Source organism: Gobius niger (assembly GCF_951799975.1).
Source record: "Gobius niger genome assembly, chromosome: 3".
Taxonomy (NCBI): Eukaryota; Metazoa; Chordata; class Actinopteri; order Gobiiformes; family Gobiidae; genus Gobius; species Gobius niger.
In genome coordinates, this window is record NC_136854.1 from 31558860 (window position 1) to 31578169 (window position 19310).

General features: G+C 40.5%; 2 protein-coding genes across 2 annotated transcripts; one reads left to right on the forward strand and one right to left on the reverse strand.

Moving 5' to 3' along the window:
• The first annotated feature begins 294 nt into the window (after positions 1–294).
• LOC306960865 (aspartate aminotransferase, cytoplasmic-like) lies at positions 295–7047 on the forward strand. The gene is made up of 9 exons (XM_079553463.1): positions 295–556; positions 2639–2820; positions 4161–4284; positions 4364–4476; positions 4847–4951; positions 5173–5323; positions 5515–5680; positions 6526–6668; positions 6817–7047. Exons 1-9 carry the CDS (start codon positions 448–450, stop codon positions 6954–6956), a joined length of 1233 nt encoding a protein of 410 aa, XP_079409589.1. The 5' UTR covers positions 295–447; the 3' UTR covers positions 6957–7047.
• A 3632-nt stretch (positions 7048–10679) lies between these two features.
• On the reverse strand, positions 10680–18801 carry arhgap19 (Rho GTPase activating protein 19). The gene is made up of 12 exons (XM_079553417.1): positions 18736–18801; positions 17508–17773; positions 16779–16859; positions 16322–16531; positions 16023–16249; positions 14738–14824; positions 14579–14644; positions 14255–14461; positions 13404–13502; positions 13184–13297; positions 11362–11451; positions 10680–10885 (listed from the first exon to the last, which is right to left on the reverse strand). Exons 1-12 carry the CDS (start codon positions 18783–18785, stop codon positions 10832–10834), a joined length of 1551 nt encoding a protein of 516 aa, XP_079409543.1. The 5' UTR covers positions 18786–18801; the 3' UTR covers positions 10680–10831.
• Positions 18802–19310: the final 509 nt, after the last annotated feature.

Below are 19310 nucleotides of genomic sequence, written 5' to 3' on the forward strand. Positions count from 1 at the left end.
GTGTACGGTAGGCTATTTAAAAGAACATTAAAGCCATTTGTGTAAATGTAAAAGGTTAATTGCCATTTTTGATGATAGGCATTACACAAAATATATTAGAAAGAAAGTCTTATGTTTAGCAGCCATTCAAACACAATGAGAAGACACTGAGGAAAGAGTTGCATGCCATCGGATATTTCATAGAACTTGTGTAGCCAAATCACTCCCATACGTTTACTTGCGATTACCACATCCTGATTGGCTCCTCGTCAGCTACGTCTGCTGTACGTGCTCTCCTATTGGCTCCCTGCGTCACGCCCGCTTGTGTCTGTCCTGCACCGGCTGAAGGTTGAACTCGGGCCCCCGCGTCTCTGCTCTCTCCTCCGGCCACTGCACTCAACCCTACCTCGGTGACTTCTCAACTCCATCCAAGTTTCTCTTTTACCGTGAGCCTTCTCCTGCAGAGCCATGTCGACGTTCACAGACGTGCCCCAAGCCCCGCCGGTGGCTGTCTTCAAACTCACGGCCGATTTCAGAGACGATCAGCATCCACAGAAGGTGAACCTCGGAGTTGGAGGTAAGGGATGCTAATGCTAAGCTAAAGGGAGCTCAATAAAGTCTAGGCATTTCGTCCGAGTGGGTTTTGTATATGTTGATTTGTCAATAAACCCAGCTTTATATTGAGTTAAAGTGATGATACGTCATTGATTTAGAGTTTCACTCATAGTAAGCGAGACAATATTGTATAGAGTAGGGGTAAAAATATAGATTACCTCATTCCCCAGTTTATACAGAATTTGGCAATAACAACACTATCCCAAACGTTCTTTAACACCAAAGTAAACGAGCAATATTCTAAGCTATTGATCTAAAACTTAATATGCGATATTTTAGTTATCGTTTTTAATTGTTTCATGTCAACAACAGTGCAAAATAAGAGGGATATTAAAGCCCTGCGTGCCGAGCGAAACGCCTTTTACGTTTATTGAGCTCCACAGCGAATGCTAGGCTAATGCTAAGTAGCCGTCACTGTGAGAATGAATGGACGAACTGCTTCCCACGTCTTTGCATTTGGATCTCAATTATTATGTCAACGTACTCTATTCACATAAACTTGTAATAATGGCTGTACGCATGTTTACGAACAGGAGAAATAGTTTGACCTTCGCAACATGCTAACATTGAAGCTAGCAACAAATTAGCTCACAGCTGCTGAATTGTTGATGTTGTGAATGGGATTTGAAAAAGCGTGACCTCGCCTTGTGACTGCTCAGATCAGTGGTTGGACCTTTTACAAGCTCTATTTTAAACCTTGTCGCTTAAAAGCCAAAGCTAAAACACCTGATTATTTATGTTACAACAATGAATGATGAGGCAACTCAAATTTGCCTCAGAATCCACTCACCTTTTATGAAGATTTTTTGTTATCAGCTTTGTAATTATGTTTGTATGCGCTCTAAAGTCATTTGTATCTGATACTGTATTCAGTGAGCAGATGTTTGGTTCTAGTACAACTCTTTATACATTACTATGTGCTTTTTGTTACTGTTCGTTTACATTTTATATTTACTTTCGTTCCTCCTGTAATACATTGAATATTTAATAATACGCCTATTACTACTTAGCCCCAATTTAGACTTAGTTTAGTTCCTGGTTAATTCAGATTTAGTCCTGGTTTGTTGTCATGAAACGTATCTTTCCAATTTGGTGCAGTCGTAGTCTGACCTTGTGATGCCCCTCGTCCCTGACGTAGCAGACTTCAAAGTGTGATACGTGATACAGGCTTCATGGAGTTCTTAGGGAGTCAAATGAGGAGCTGTGCTTAAACACAAACCCACTGTGGTGAGGTTATGTAACACTGAAGCAAAGTAAAACTGCATAAGAGATCTCTATTGCGTAGCGGCTGTTACAAATCGGAAGTGTTTCTGTTTAATGTATGCATCATGGTATCCATAATAATAAATAATGATTTGTTATTTGCACTCGTAGCTAGCTTAAGCATCCATTTAATTTTTATTTTGTCGCTAAAAGGTGCTGTGTCTCTTGGCAGCAATCGCTCCGACTTGCAGCAACACGACACAGAGCTCAATAATTAAAATGCGGAATGGATCAGTGGGTCGTGAAGAAGCTTACGACCTCATTGAGTTAACCCCAGAGAGATTTCTGTGTCAAAGTTTAATACTCGCCTTTGTGTGTTGCCTTATACTTATCCACATGCAAGCTTATACAGGCTTAATAATGCATGCTTACCACTCGTACACAAGGACAGCATGCACGCTCTCCACTCAGAGACCTCCTTACTGAGATGCAGGAGACAAGTAACTTTAAAGTGCCTTTTCTGTTATTTAAAAAAAAAACATCACTTGGGTATAAGGCTGCATGGTTATGAAAAAAAAAAATCTAGCAATATTATTTAGACATTTATTAAACTATTTCAATATTGTCAAATACTACAAACTACAAAAATACACAAAAACAAGTCAAAAATAGAACTGATTCAGGAAAACTATGACCACAACTGAACTTTTAGAGATTCAATTTACCATGCAACTGCTATGCTGGGGTAAAAACGTGTAAATACTGTAAAGCCACTTGTATTCCTGTTTCTATTCCCATATAAATACAAAGATGAACTTTTTGCGCTGTTTGCCACTTGCAGCGTACCGTACGGATGACTGCCTTCCCTGGGTGTTGCCGGTGGTGAAGAAAGTGGAGCGTCTGATCGTGGAGGACGAGAGCTTGAACCACGAGTACCTGCCCATCCTGGGACTGCCCGAGTTCAGGTCCGCCGCGTCTAAAGTAGCTCTTGGAGACGACAGCCCCGCCATCAAAGACAACCGGGTGAGGAGGAGGAGGGAACACTAAATCAGTTCTGCAAAATTAATTCAAAAAAGATTACTGCAGTACTTTGGGTAGGGCTGCATAATTCAAGTTTTTGCTGAAAGGTTTATCTAGTTTTCAGCAAAATCATCACGTTTTTTGTGATGCTTCTTGTTTCACTTCCTCATTGGACATCGCATATAAAACCTGTTGTGTACCCCTCTACCTCAACTGCCTGGATTAGTTTAGTGTCTCTCAAATGTCATTGCCCCAGGATGTGCCTCTCTCCCAAGTATTATGGATGTACATTTTAGGATGTAAGATTTGAAAGGTCGAGGAGGCAGAAAATCAGACAAATAACAATATGGCTGTGGAAATTTCAATGACCAACAAATGATAATCTGGTGAATATCTGTGTAACAAATAACATCTGAATAAAAAGGTTTGTCAGAAAAAAAAGCAACTAAACCTAAACTAAAAGCCTCAAGAAGTGATTCTGACCCAGAATAACCTCTTGAAGTCTGAGTTTTGCGATCAACATAAAGTATATGCTCCGATTCTAAAAGAGCAAAGATGTTATGAAACAAAACACGCAGAGAGAAAGATGAGGGAAGGTTAAATAAGGGTGCAGCGGGCACTTTTCATGGGTTTCAGTCACATATCTTTGTATTTTGCAATTACAGCCCTAATTTGATAACTTGAGATTGTTCTGACAAGTATTTGCAATAAGGGTGACCTTTTGGTTGTCCTGCTTAGCCATTTAGATGTTTGGGCCATCTGCATTTGTAGACAATGTTCAACTATTTGCCCAGGCGATGGGCAGCTAAAATGTAGATTTTCTTAATTTGTTGAAATACTAACACTTAATTACTTTTATAAATTAAACGGACTCTGACACTGTCTTTTTATGTGAATGATTGAATGAATGAAAATGACTAAAACTAGACTAAACCTAAAGTTTTGAGATTCCTTTGATTAAAATCTAAATCACATTTAGAAATGACTAAAATGTGACCAAGACTAAAACACATTTTTTCCAAAAGACTAGAGAGTAAAACTATGAGGGCTGCCGAAAACTGAGACATAAACATTTTTGAGAGACTGAAATACCAACTTCTCTTCTCATAGAAAAATCACATGTTTCTCAGAACATGTTTGCAGAGCCCTAAACTACAGCCTTAACAGGTTCTCATAGAGTTCGGTTAGTTGGTTATTTTGTGTCGCCTAAATAATTGTAGCCTTTGTTGTTTGTTAACAGCGACCATTGGATTGTGATTAATTGTACTCAAATACTTGCGACTCTGGGGATTTTAAAGCAAAGCTTTACATCTTATTACATGTGCACTAATGTCTGACTGCAGGTGGGCGCGGTGCAGTGCCTGGGCGGGACTGGAGCGCTGAGGATTGGGGCAGACTTCCTCCGGCGCTGGTACAACGGCACCAACAACACGTCCACCCCAATCTACGTCTCTGCGCCCACATGGGGTCAGTAACGCAAAAACTTAACGGTCGATTTACAGTGTTTCATCTGTTTTTAATAAGTGAATGTCCCTTTCACTCCCAGAGAACCACAACGGTGTCTTCGCTGATGCCGGCTTCAAAGACATCCGTCCATATCACTATTGGGACGGCAACAAACGGGGACTGGACCTGGATGGACTCGTTGATGATTTGGAGGTGAATCTTTTTAAATGCACATTGGACAGTAATATATTTCCCATCACAACAAAAAGGTCATCTTTGAGTTTCATCATTAAAGGCGCTAGATGCAAGTTGGCCATTTTATACTCAATACTGCCACCTCAGGTCATACGTGTAACTGCACCTTCTATATTAAGCTCGTGCATGACGCCAATTCGGACCCGAAGTAGCAAGGTTTTGATTGACTGTGCAGGATTTTAGAGGCAGTTGTGGTGAACAGGTCTGGGCTCATTCTACACCTCAGGACATGGCTGGAACATGTAGGGGGAAGAAAATGCATACTTTTAACATTTTTACTCTGTATAGTCCCTTTAATGAAAATGTTTATTGTTTATGCCTGTGACAGAAAGCTCCAGAGAAATCCGTCTTTGTGCTTCACGCCTGCGCTCACAACCCGACGGGCACCGACCCCACGCAGGACGAGTGGATGAAGATCGCAGAAATCATGAAGGTATAAGAATTGAAAACTGTTTGATTAAAGGTACTGGCTGTAGAGTGAGCGGTTGGTGGTTTAACAAAGGCACTACAGCTGAACTTAGGTTGCCTTTACTTGGGAATCCAGTGGGAAAAACATGGACCAGATGAATGAAACACCTACATGGCACAATATAGTCTATTTAATATAATCTTTCATTAGCGCTGTATTAATGTCATCTTCCTTTTTTCTTTCAGAGGAGGAACCTGTTTGTGTATTTTGACTCCGCCTACCAGGGTTTTGCGTCCGGGAGTCTGGAGAAAGATGCCTGGGCCATTCGTTACTTTGTGTCTCAGGGATTTGAACTGTTTGTGGCTCAGTCCTTCTCCAAGAACTTTGGCCTTTACAGTGAGTCCGCTGAACAGTGCATTACAAAATCACTAAAGTCTGACTGAGATCTGACTTATATTTACACATATAACACACGGCAGCTTAAAAATGTGGGGAAAATTACTTTGTCTCTTCTTGCAGCCCTAAAACAACCCTCTTCTTGTTCTAATTAGTAGATCTGTATTGATTGTGTTGCTGTTGTGCTGCAGATGAGAGGGTGGGTAACCTCACGGTGGTGGCCCGGGACAGTGATAACCTGACGAGGATCCTGTCCCAGATGGAGAAGATCGTGAGGACGACTTGGTCCAACCCTCCGTCTCAGGGCGCACGCATCGTCAGCAAAACCCTCAACTGTCCAGAGCTCTTCGCCGAATGGTAAAACCACACAGTGAAATTAACATTGTCAATGTATTCAATTACCTGGGGGTTCAGAGTAGCTAAACACAAAAATATGATCACTCATATAAAGCCAGTGTTTTGGGGGGTGTAAAGGATCATTTTTAAAACTAGGTCCCAGAGTGGAAAGATTTAAAGGTGCATTATGCAACTTTTTATCCTGAAAACAAAGATGTTGGTGCATATTTGACCTTTCAGTGACCCAGTGGCTGCATGAGTGCTTAGCATAGCACCTTTATTCTCCATCAGTGTCCTCTATAAGGCTCCAGAATCAATTACTTTTAGGTTTCTGGTTGGTTTTCTGTATGCGTCACCATGGAAACGGTTCCATCAGCAGAGAAAACCTACCAACAACCCTAAAAACAATTGATCCTAAGGCATCCAGGTTGAAAAGTATTGGTGCCATACTTGTCACTGAAGCCTACTTTTTTTTCTCTTTTTTTTTATACTAATAAAGCTACATAATGCACCTTTAAAATGTTGTTTACATGGATAATTTTTTGGCCTTTATGTGCATTTACTATTTCCTACATACATACAAAAATCCTACATACTTTTAAAGATAAAACTAAACTAATGGCTGAACTCCTCCTAGGTCCATTTAATGTATTTCCTGCTTGTGGTGGACGCCATTGAAAAGTTAAAAACACACACTTACCTTATTCTCAACGTGAAACTAGGCATTGCTATATGATGTGATACTGCAAACGTCTCTGACATTATGAAGTTTAGTTAGTCCTTCCTTCATTTGTGTTTTATTAGCATATAGTCGCATATGATAATGTTAGTGTATTAAACTGAACTGTATTTATTCTCCTCCGTAGGCAGGGTAATGTGAAGACGATGGCGGACCGCGTGTTGCTGATGCGGGACCAGCTCAGGTCTAAGCTCATAGCTCTCGGTACTCCCGGGACCTGGGATCACATCACCGCACAGATCGGCATGTTCAGCTTCACCGGACTCAACCGTGAGTTGCACTAAAGATTAAACCGTTTTATCCCAAGTTTGTGCCCAAGGGCTCCTCATGAGGATTTTGTCTTTGAAGTTCTTTGGTCCTAGGATATTGAAGTAATCAAATCCAAGCCTCACTCTCGTTTTCCTCCTTGTGTCCGCAGCTAAACAGGTGGAGTACATGATAAAGGAGAGGCACGTGTATCTCATGGCCAGCGGTCGCATCAACATGTGCGGCCTCACCTCCAAGAACATCGACCACGTAGCTCAGTCCATCCACGAAGCCGTCACTAAAGTCCAATAATGAACAACGCTCCTCCGCTTCCCGTCTCCCGTGCTCTCATTGGCTGTAGCTTTAACCAACCAGAGAGTTAGAATCTGTGAAGGAACAATGACAAATTAGAAAAAGCACCTTTCTTGTCCTAGCCTTTCACTCGAGGCTCGTACAGACCAGTTTTAATGAATGGCATGGATAGATAAAACCATGTCAAAATACTGTATCTTACTTTTAAGTGTAATATGGAACAAACCTTGAACCGTGTAAATAAATACATCCACATATACAGTATATTATTGATCCTAAAGTGCAAATGTTACTGTTGATACTGTGCAATGATAGCAATTTCACTTTTTGCCCATAAAGACGTGTAATGAAGATCTAAACCAGTAAACAACAGTCTCACCATTGGTTCTCGACTTTGTTTTTGTGTCAAGCCCTTTTCTGCTGAGGGGCTGAACGAACCGAGGCGCCGACACGTTTATCAATCGCAGTAAGCAACGCCTCAGTCGAGCTGTGACCCATAAAGAAAGGTCACGTGACAATTTCATCGTGATCAGTGACTTCATTCTGAGACCGCTTTCTGTAGGCTGTCATTCATTAGTTTCTATTCTCATTATTTAGTACAGTTAGCCTCTTACACTCTGACCAGATTTTCCACATTTAAAACTGGGACACAAGGGGAATTAATGGGGAGAAGCCAAATTGTGAGGGTTATTTCCCCCCATGTTAAAACATTTCCTATGACATTGGTCCATTTAATTGATTAGACCAGTGGTTTCCTTTGAAATGGAAAAATACATTTATTTTCTAAATTTTTAACCCACAATTTAGCCTACAGTTATTAATAGATGTTGCTTTTTATGTAACGTCGGGAGTTTTAGGTTTGTTGTCCCACATGCAACTCTCAAACATACTCAACCTTTTTTTTAGCGGTACCTGGGACAGCGCTGGGACAAATCAATGGTTTTGGAGGAACACACGAGGACATGGAACAGAGGGTTCAAAACTGGGACTGTCCTGGTCACTTAAGTTTATTCTCATCCAGAAATGTGAACCAAACGAGCTGAGGCAATAATTTGAGACACTTTTTCACCCCAGGAGAGCAGGTGTAGTGCACTTTTCAAGCCAGAAGATGCCACCACAGCAGGAAAAGGCCCCTAAAGAATGAATCAAAATGTACTTGGAGGGCAATTGTGGGTCTGAGGCACCAAAGTCATGAAGTTATTGAACATCTAAAACAGTCATCAGGGCTTGTCAACCAGATGCTGTGCGAGCTGTATGTTACAATCAGAGGAAAACTGATGCACACAAGTTGACTTTATCTGCCCATCTGAAACTCTACCCTTTACGCACTGCTAATGTGTGGCTATTCTCGTTCTGTTCATGCTCCTTCAGACCGGACTAGAACTTTTCTAGGAGCAGGACGTCACCAGCTCATTTTCATAGAGATGTTGCTGCTTTGCTCTGACTACAGGCAGAAAAACATAAGCCTCAAAGCAGCTTCTCAAAGGCGCCTTCGAGATCACAAAAGCTAAAAAACGAAACAATAAAGCAGGCGGAGGCAGCGCCAAACAGGTTTAAATTGTCTGTTATTTCAACCAAATACAAAAATAAAGCATTTGGACCAGATACAACACGAGTTCATACATGTAATTGTAAACACAGGACCACAGAAAGGGATTGTACTTGAAGCCACACTGCGTAACGTTCACTCATTCAATGAAATAAAACGAGCAGGACATCACGTCTCCATGAAGATGTTTCTCCTTTGCTTATAGCCAAAAGGTAAAGAAACATATGATCCTTTTCCAAATGCATTTATGAATAAATACATAAGACTCTCACTGATCATTTGGAGCACGTTTGTTATTGCTGGCATGTAACATAACACTCTTCACAGTGTGGCTTTAAACACTGGATAATGCCACAAAAAGAAAAACAAAAAAAAGTCTACTTTGTTTCTATGTACAGACAGTAGCTCTATTATAATTAAGAAATAAATATTTACAGAATTCACTATTCACAAAATTATTTCAAACCCATTTTGCAAAACCATCATAAAAACTTCCATCACACCTTCAAACCAGGTCACACCACCAAAATGTATCAACTTATTTACAAACGAAGACATTTGGGAACCATTTGAACACACAATTCATACACACAACATCTGGAATGTAAGTGCTCATTTTAAAAAGGTATTTCAGAACCTTGACTCATCCGTGTCCCAGATATGAAGTAAACATGTTCAAATCAAATATGTCTTTCCTGTAATGTTTTACAAGTGATGCTGACGCTCTTCACATGATGCAAAAGTTGTTTACATTTTGATTTTGGTTCTTGAGCCGATTGTCCAATCTGAAAGCAGAATGAGCCTCACACTTTGAGCTGCCACATTACGCCGCAAAACAGATTCAAATAATTCTAAAAACTCTCTTGGGTCGAAATATTTGCAACAAAAATCCCAATCAAGTCCCAATTAGTGCTAGTGCCTCCATTAGAGAATCGGAATCAAAATAGTTAGTTGAGGTTGGGCGACTGATTTATGAAAGTTCAGGGCTTTAAACTTGTGTCCTCAATATGTTTATGACAACAATACAGTATAAACAGGTTCACGTGTAAAATATAAATAATGTAATTGATTAAAAGGAAGAAATCCCAATGAAGGAAACAATTGAACTCACTATGGGTTAGAGATTAAAGTTTTACACATTGCATTTTGGGCAGGAAACCGGAAGACCAAAAATAAACAAAAACAACTGGTGTCCGTTCACGTTCAGCCTTCAGACCATCATCTGGGGTTAAAATGACGTGAATATGTCAACCTTTCAGATGATTAATCTTCAGTTTTGACAAGTCATTCATCATGTACAGTACTTTAAACAGATATACATGAAGGCCTGTCAGAAATACTGAAACAACTCACTGAACAAGGCTTCAAAGTAAACACATTTTCAAACAAAACTTGTCGAAAGCTTAAGTCAGAGTTTGAACTCTAGCTACTGTAGATGCGCAACATTTAGTAACACCATAAAAGCTCCCAATACAGACCCAAAGGTTAAGACCATTTCAAAGTGCTCATTCCCTCCAAAACAACATCCCACATCCTTCTCCCAACTTTCTGTAACCAACAATTCACAGCCTTGTCCTTAAAACCTTTTAAAAGCGTAAAGTGCATATGACAGGTTTGGGACGATGTCGTTGGTAAAGCATTAATCATGGTTTTAAACCAGTGAAGTGGAAATTTCATGAAGAGGTTGGGGGAAAGAGGAAGATTTCCATCCATAAAGACAAAGCTACGACTCTAGTGTATAAGCAAAGATACTATCATAAGAAATGTCAAACCAGGGAAGACGAAATCTTCAATAAAAATAGGCAGCGTAACCTGTCATATGCACTTCAAGTAACATTTCACATTGAAGGTCAAAAATAGACTCATTCATGTAACATAAAAAACATTTTTAAAAAAACATGTCGTACCAAAACCAACGGGAGAAAAAAAAAATAGAATTCATATTAAAGAGACGTATTCTGTACAATATAGTGGTTATAAATGAATATACAGCAGCTAAACGACACAAGTAAACAAAGTAATTATGACCCAGAGAAACAAAACCACAGCCATTTCTTTGAGCAAATGATAATATTGTTTACTCACCGTACATGCATCCAAATGACACCATTTTATCGATAAATGTGATACAGGAGTAAAGGAAATCAGTTGTGATGTTAATAGCTATGAAAAAAATTAAAAATATAAATTAATCAAATTAAAATGAGTTCTTGAGCTGTGGTTTGGTTTCTCTGTTCCAGGGCGTAGTGTTTAGTCACAGTTAACAGTCTAAAAAACAGAAAGACGAAGATATAAAACAAACGACAGTCCAGAGGAGAGAGGAGGCTCAGAGAGAGACGTCCTGTGGAGAGAAGCACGACTGCGGCATCAACGGAGACGCCTGAAACACAAACAAGAAGTTATTAATGCAAGTTTGTCTATTCACAGCTGCAAAACATTCTTTTTCATTTTCGGAAGCAAGTCTGTGATGATCGCTAAGCATCATGGGATTAGCAGCAATAATAAACTAATCGAGATTTTGAAAGGTAAAAAAAATGCTGGAGTTATTGTTCACATTAAAACACTTGGACACCACAGTGAGTTAGATGTATTTACCAGTCGTGACTCAACAGCTAACGGAATTGTTCCATGGCCTTTTTCTCCACTTTTTATACTGTCTTTCGCTTATGAAAGTCTATGGAAAACAAATGCTAACAGCCACAAACATGGCGGATCTCCATGGTGACGGGATTTTCTCTATTCATCGTAGTTGAAGAGAACTCACCAGTGGAGGACATGCAAACTCCACACAGAAAGTCCTCATTTGCTTGGGAATAGTGAGCCTGAGTCCTCACATTACTGTTAGAGCCGACTTACCCTTGAAGTCTTGACAATTTTCTCCTTAAACTCTGGGTTTTTCACTATGAGTCCAGGTTTCCCCCAAACCGGGCCGTGTGGACTGTCCATCTGTGAACAACATAAAAACTGTTCATTTCAGGGCAGGCGTGTTAATATATAATATAAAACCAGATCAAACTGTTGGCCTGAGCAGCAACCAATGCATTTCAGAGTCCCAAGACAGTCTTTTGGCATGTAGTTCAATAATACTTTTTTAAATCTATCCTTTATTTTTACCATGAGATTAAAAAGTCTTTTTCAAGAGTGTCCTGGCCAAGAGGTAAGTTACGTCAACATAAACAAACTCCTTAAAATTTAGTAAGCCAAATACTGTGGCACTGTTTCCAGTAAGCTCCGCAATGTCACGATATATATTTCCTTTCCTGAGAGTTAATGGTGAACTCTCTGATCAGTGCACTGTTTCGACAGGCTCACCCCAAGGTTCTGTTCTCTCTCCCCTGTTGTTTATATTGTACACTAGCATGTGCCAGAGTGACCATGAAAACAGAATCATCTTAAAATACGCAGATGACTCAGTTATTGTAAGTCTACTTCACAAAAATGAAAGTCAGCATGGCCCAGTTGTTGAGGATTTTGTCAAATGGTGTGATGAGTCTTATCTTCTCTTGAATGTTGCAAAAACAAAAGATATGATCATCGACTTTAGGAAGAGCACTCTCCCACATGTTGTAACATATATAAAGGGACAATCAGTGGAGTGTGTGGAGTCCTACAAGTATCTTGGAACAATTATTGATTGCAAACTGAATTTTAATGAAAACTGTGCTGCTGTTTGTAAAAAGGGCCACCAACGACTGTATTGTCTTCGGAAACTGTCCTTCTTTCATGTAGATAAAACTGTGATGACACTGTTTTATCGGGCATTCATCGAAGCGACCCTAGCTTTCTGCCTGGTCGCCTGGTACGGGAGCTCCTCTGTTAGAAACAGAAACGCCTTGAATCAGCTCGTCAAGTGGTCAAGTAAAGTCATTGGCCAGCCTCAGACCAGTTTGGACTTTCTGCATGATAGACAGTTAGAGAGGATGGCACGAAGCATCGCAAAAGACTCCGAGCATCCTTTGCACTCAGAGTTTCGATTGCTTCCGTCTGGGCGTCGTTTTTTGATGCCAATGAGCCACACGAACCGTTTTAAGAAAAGCTTTGTTCCCGCTGCCCTTTCCTTTATGAACAAGTCGGGATCAAATTGCCCCTGACGCGGTTTTTTTATCTTTGTTACTGTCAAGTGGCTTAAACTTCAGTTGTTTTTTTGTACCAAAGGCACATCCTGTTAGTATGTGGAGCACTTACAAGTTTTGTATTTTATATGTGTGATGTTTTATCTTTGTAAAATGTGTTTTAATGTGTCGACTAGTTCTCAGAATTGCAAAACGAATTTACCCACGGGTACAAATAAATTAACCTAACCTAACCTAACCTAACCTTCCAGTGTCACATTAATTTTCACCGAGATCTTGTACTGACAATGGCGTCCAGTGAACACTACATCCCATAGATTCTCAATGGGGTTAAACTCCTGACTCTGTGTTGGTCAATCCAATGGACAATGACATCCCTGAACCCACAATTCAATCCTGACGTTGACATATTGGAATATAACCAATGCAATCAGGGAAGAAGAACTCCATTGATGGTTTAACCCGGTCATTCAGGATGTTCAGGTCGTCGACTAACCTCTTTCTTTAAGCACATTATGTTGCTGTAATTCTCCAATAACAATATTTTATCATTTGCAGTAAAATACAAACCAATAACATAGAAATTACATTTTACTGTCACTCACCGCCAGAAGTAACACATTTTCTTTGCCCGCTTTTCTCCCCGCTCTCACTGCTGCCTCTGGGGAAATGTGTCGAAGCCTCCTCTCTGCTGTCAGCTGGTCATTGCGATTTTTACGCTAAAATGCATTAAAAGTATATAGTTTATGTATGTTTTCAAACAGACAAAGGGCATCGGCAAAGTGCACCTCCACATGAAAACACAGACACATCGGCAGAATGTACCTTGATGAGTCCCCCAAAGGAGCGCGATCGCGGGTGCTTCTTTGGACCCGCAGGAGCCTGAGGACAGTTGGAGGTCGGGGTCCCAGTCTGTTTCACAAACTGCAAACACCACACAAACCATTTACTTTAATGCTTTTTGCTTATAATCTCAAACACATCTTTATCACCATCTTACACTTCGTTAGAAAATGCAATATTGATCTAATAATCCTACAGTTTCAATTCCTGAACTCTCCATAGGCGCCTCCCAGCCCTCTCTTGCTTCCCTTTGCTGTGCAGCTGTTTTAATAAATAGAAAAAATAAATACAAATAGACCGTTTGGAGCGAGCTTCTTGACTGGAGCGTACACCCTATAGGCCAATATAACGCCTCATTTGAAAGCAAAGACCTACAAAACTGAGCTAAGATTTTTCCTTGCGTTGTCATGGTGTTTGTCGTAATTTTGGCTCTTCTTTTTTTTAAAGCTTTTTTTGTTGTGTTTTTATAACTTTTTTTTTTTTTACTTTTTTGATGCATTTTTCTTGCTTTTTCATTACTCTTTTGTTGCATTTATTCAACTTTTTTGTTGCTTTTTTTCCCATAACATGTTTCTTGCTTATTTGTTGAATTTTAATCCCGGTTTTCCTCTGGTTTTCATCGCTAATTTGACCTTTTTCTACAAGAAGCTTTTAGATTTGGGTAATGCCAAACTGGAGGAAATGTGCTCGGTTAATGTGGGGGTTAAGACATTTAAGGCCTTCATTTTTGGCATTATGAATGTCATGAATCATAATGCTTTCAGATTCCCAGAGGAAACCCTGAAGGAGCACATTAAAGTCAAACCAATTCCAGAGTGGAATCTTTCACTGACCTGGCGCACGAGTTTCTTCTTCTTGGCAGAGTCGGGCATGTTGTTGTTGACGTGTTTGAACAGATCTTTCAGAGCGTCCTCCGTGTACTGGGAGGCGGGAGAGGAGCAGTGGTCTGTCGATAAAGGCCCAGCCGCCGCCGTCCTCTTCAGGGGCCCAGCTCTCCTCTGCCCTGGCGAGGCGTTCAGGGACAGCAGAGCCAGGTCGTCCTGAGAGAGCGAGACGACACAGTTACAGGCGAGACACAAGCAATTGTATGATAACAGTTTAGGTTAATTTATTGAGGAGCAATCTTTTTTTATTAAATTACACACACAAAACGTTACCTTGCTTTGCAGCGCGTTGCTCCCGCTGAAATGCTGCTTGGCGTAATCCCGAAGGTAACCAGGAGCCTGATCAGAAGAATAATAAAGGATGGTATAACATTAACATAAACTGGGTAATTAAAAACATAATAATGGATTCATTTAAAACCGAGGACTGACCCTGAACAGTTTCTGCGAGTGTTTGATGAGGAAGGCCATGCTGCTGTTCAGGTTCTTCAGATTGTCTTTCAGATCATTCGCGTTCATCTGCAACAAAACCATTTACCTTTAGAACGAGTAAAAGTACCGTAATCTCCTTTGTCAGTGATCGGGTCAGAGATATTTATCTTATTGCCTGAAGATCTTCTATCTCACAACAATCAAGCCTTAAATAAACATTGTGGAGGATAAGAATACAATGATTAAAGTTAGTTTTTTTTGGTGCAAGATCTCAGTTGTACAGGAAATTTCCATTAAACAAAATAACTGAAACCCTCATCTGAACTTGTTAGTTTAAGGGTGGGGGTTTTCTTCCAAAAATCCTGACTTTTTGTCAGTTTTATGTCACTAAACTACTATAGTAGCCACAGCTGCCCTGGGGTGGGCTAACAGAATCCAGTAGGGCTGAACGATATTGAAGTAGCTTGCGATATACGATACAGCTGAGCGATACTGCGATATTATTACGATATTTCACAAACACCATTTCAACACGATATGTTCCACTGTAATTAAACACAAATCTTAAGTAACTAGTTAGACTTAAAGATGCACTATGTAACTTTTTATGTGGAAAAAAATAACTTGATATTTCTGTGTTATTGGACCATTTAGTGACTCAGTGGCTTTATGGCTGCAGCTTGGCACCTTTGCTTTCCCTCTCAGTGGCCTCTATGATTTTCCGGAATCGATTGTTTTTGGGTTTCTGGTACGAACCCCTAAAAACAATTGATCCTGGAATGTCTTAAAGTGTGAGGGAAAGCAAAGGTGCCAAGCTGTGCCCATAAAGCCAAATACGCACAAATATTAAGATTTTTTTTTTCACCTAATAGTTGCACAGTGCACCTTTAATAAACACACTACATCACGGCCAAAACAAGACTAAGATTGAACGAAGTTAGTAAACTGAACAAAAAAAATGAACTTTTACACATTCATAAGTTCAATGCATTGTTTGTTTTCGGCTGAGTTTGTAAAAAAATGTGTCGTTCTTTGTTGCGATATATTCTTGTGATACGGATATTACATCACCTAATATCGCGATACAATATTTTTTCCGATATACTGTGCAGCCCGAGAATCCAGGCCGCCAACAAACATCAGCCCCTCGTCTCACACACACCACATTCATAAATAGGCAGGTGGGTGAAGTGTCGTGCTCAAAGGCGCGACAGTCTAAAGGGAGCTGGGATTCATTTAACCTCATTTTTATCAGCAGTGTTTGTAGTGGTATTAGCAGTCTCACGTGTTTGGGCCAGAGCACATGAGGGGCGAACATTAGCGCCAGGTTGAAGGTGGACATCTTGTTCTTGTCCTGCAGTTTGGCCGTGTGGTAGAGCAGGTCCAGCAGCAGCTTCAGCAGCGAGCGGTTGGTCGGGGGCAGCAGCAGAAACAGCAGCTGCAGAGACTCGATCTGACGCTCCTTATTCGGCACCGACGTCTTGTTCCCGTGTTCGTCGAAAAGGGTCATATCTGAGGGAAAGGAAGAGACGTAAAAATGCATTCTTTCGGGAGTTTTCTCATGATGCTGGATGATGCTTGTACCTGCGATCTTGAGGTGTGCGTGGAAATGTCTGTGTGTGAGCAGAGGCTCGGGCAGTTCTCCCAGAAGACTCTTGAGCAGTGACGCCACGTCGTTCGGCCGGAAATCCCCAGAGCTCCAGTCCACAGCGGTCCCAGAGCTGAGCTGCTCCCGTAGGGCCTGCTGCCGCACACTGTTCCCCGGGACTCTGAACAGGCCCTCCACATGCAGGTCTGAGGGGAAACAACAGAAGCCCTTTAACAAACAGTGAACACGGTTGGTCTGTCTAATGGAAATTCTTCTGCTCCGTGTAGTCAACGATAATGATAAACAGAGCGTAATGCCTAATGTACTTAATGTCCACATACAACAAGATAGTGAGTTTCTCTGTGCAGCTGACATCGTGTTTGGCGGCATCTTAAATAAAGTATAGTCCCACTTTAATTCCATATTGGTGAGTGTGAGTAAAACAACACTTACTCTTGCTGAGGTACTCGATGAGCTGGTAGATCTGTGCGATAGAAGTTTCATTCAACTGAGTCCCAAAAATAACACTTTTATCTGAAATACACAAGGCATAATGAATAAGTAACAACCACTGTAAAATAACATACATTTGTTTTTAATATAGCCAATGTAATTTCTATTTATTGTTTTTATTAGTCTTAACTGATGTTTATTGGTTTGGATTTAATGCCTTATATTAACGATAGTTTGTGCCATGTTCAGCACACGAAGGTTATCGAGTCATTGTTTGTACTTAGTCCACCTGTGGTCATTAGATGCTACAAATATGTATGGAAAGTTAGGAATGAGTTTGGTGCACATTCCGTTTTTGTGGCTTCCTCTTTCAGAGTTTGTTATAAAAAAAACCTGTATAGGGCCTCTAATTTGCATGTACACTAAATGCTACAATAAGCAGTAATTGCAACAAAAAAAACTGGGGAAAAAAAAATGTCTTGAAAAATCTTCATTTCAGTAATGACTACATTAATTGTTTATAATTTTTACAAGACTCCAGCAGCCATTTATGGTTGTGCAATGTGCATAGATCAATAAGCTGTATATTCTGATATTTAACTGACGTGTGGATTATGGCTTTTGGATACGTCATACAACATATGCTTAATACAGGAATCCCGACTCCTTCCCTGTCAGAGAGGGACATGAACTGAAAATAACCAACAAAATCATGAAATACCCCCCGACCTTTTCGCCGGAGGAAGTTGAAGGATCTGAAGAAGCCTCCGTTGGTGCCGGTGGGGGTCTTGGGGCTGTCGTCTCCCAGCAGCTGTGAGAATTCTGTGCCGGGCAGGTCGATGAGGCGCGTGATGTTACTCAGCACCACTTCCAGAAACACGTCTGGACTTTCGTGACGAAGCTTCTCCACATAAAAATCCGGGTTAAAGACGAGTGGCGGGCGGGCGGCAGAGGGGGAGCCTTCACAGGGCATCACCGCTGTGTTCACTGCACCTCTGAAAAAAGACACACGTGGCTTTAATGACAACACTTTAACATACTCAAAGAAGTCTGTGCATATGACAGGTGTTTATGTCTTTCAAACGATTAGCTCCTTGATGCCGTTATGAAGCAATAATCAAGTTGGGACTCGCTCAGGGCCCTTATGCACATTATAGCTGCACAGTGTTGCAGTAAAGCCGTCAAATGCACTTTGATAAAAAACATATTAACGGGAGCCAAAGTAGGCTCTTTAAATGCACAATGTTTAAAACAAAAAAATCTTCTCAAATTCAAGACATTAATGACCTTTCACATTACAAAGTGTTTGTTTCAACTAATCTTAGTTACTATTTGGTTCAGCATCAGAAATACTAGGTTGGCTATCACTTTGTAAACAGCCCAAATCATACTTCTTTCATTAAAAACAAAACAAAAACAAACATTTTTTTAACAGTTCCAGGTCAATATCTTGCAAAACAATCTTATAAATAGAAATAAATAAGTGTGTAAAGATAGAAGAGCTTATGATAAAAAGAAAAAAAGCGTGAGATTGTTATTGACAACTGACTTCATACATGTTCACTTCCTTCCTTGACAACCTTATGCGCCACTTCCAACAATGTGACAGTTTGATCATGCAAACACCAAAGCCTAAAAAATACCCCCAAACAATTACAATTACAATTAAGAGACATCCTTGATGCCTGCGTGAAATCTATATAAGAACAAGAAAAGAGTCAAATCATTAAAAAATTATCTTACTGTGGCTTTCATTCCTCTTTTGTTTTTGCAACTGGAATTCGCGTTAAATGGCTAAACAAGGGGCGGGCTGTACGCGTGTCATTACGGGTCCTACTTTAACGCCGATTTTCACTCATTTATAAGCCAAACCCAGCATCACATTTTAGCGCAGCGAGAGCTTACTTATAACTGTACATTTCGGCTGTTTTGTACGAAACATTGTGCTTAATCCTACCTTTTAATCAGCGTGTTTTCGTTGACATCTTTGCCCGCTGCCATGTTCATTTCGAATGCTCCGCTGTTGTGCTGCAGGCCCCGCCCACCGCAAACGCTCATTGGTAATTTGTCAAAAGAGGGCGGTAACTTCCGTAAATGCAGTGCTGTGATTGGTTTGTTTGAATCCGGTAGTTTCACAAAGAGGAAACCGTCTCTAAAATATGCAAGAATAAAAAGAGCTTTGTGTCTTTTTTTCAATTACATAAATTATCGCCTCATTTGCCCGAAGAGGATGCAGTCTATGGTATCAGCATTTAAGTAAGGTGCAGTTAAGTAAGGTCTTTTTCTGGTTTTGACAATTTATACTCAGGTTTGGCACAATTTACTCCAAAATTGCTCTATTTTAGACCTGGTTAAGTTCTGATATGGTCTTGATTTACCTCTGGTGGTACTGGTGTGGTTAGTTTGAGAACCACAAAGCCAATAACATAGGGGTCACCTACCAACCCTATGCCTGTAGGCACCTGGATGTTCTTTGGGGCTTCCTCAGTAACACCTGGAATTTCCTCTACACTTTACGTTATCTGCTTTTCT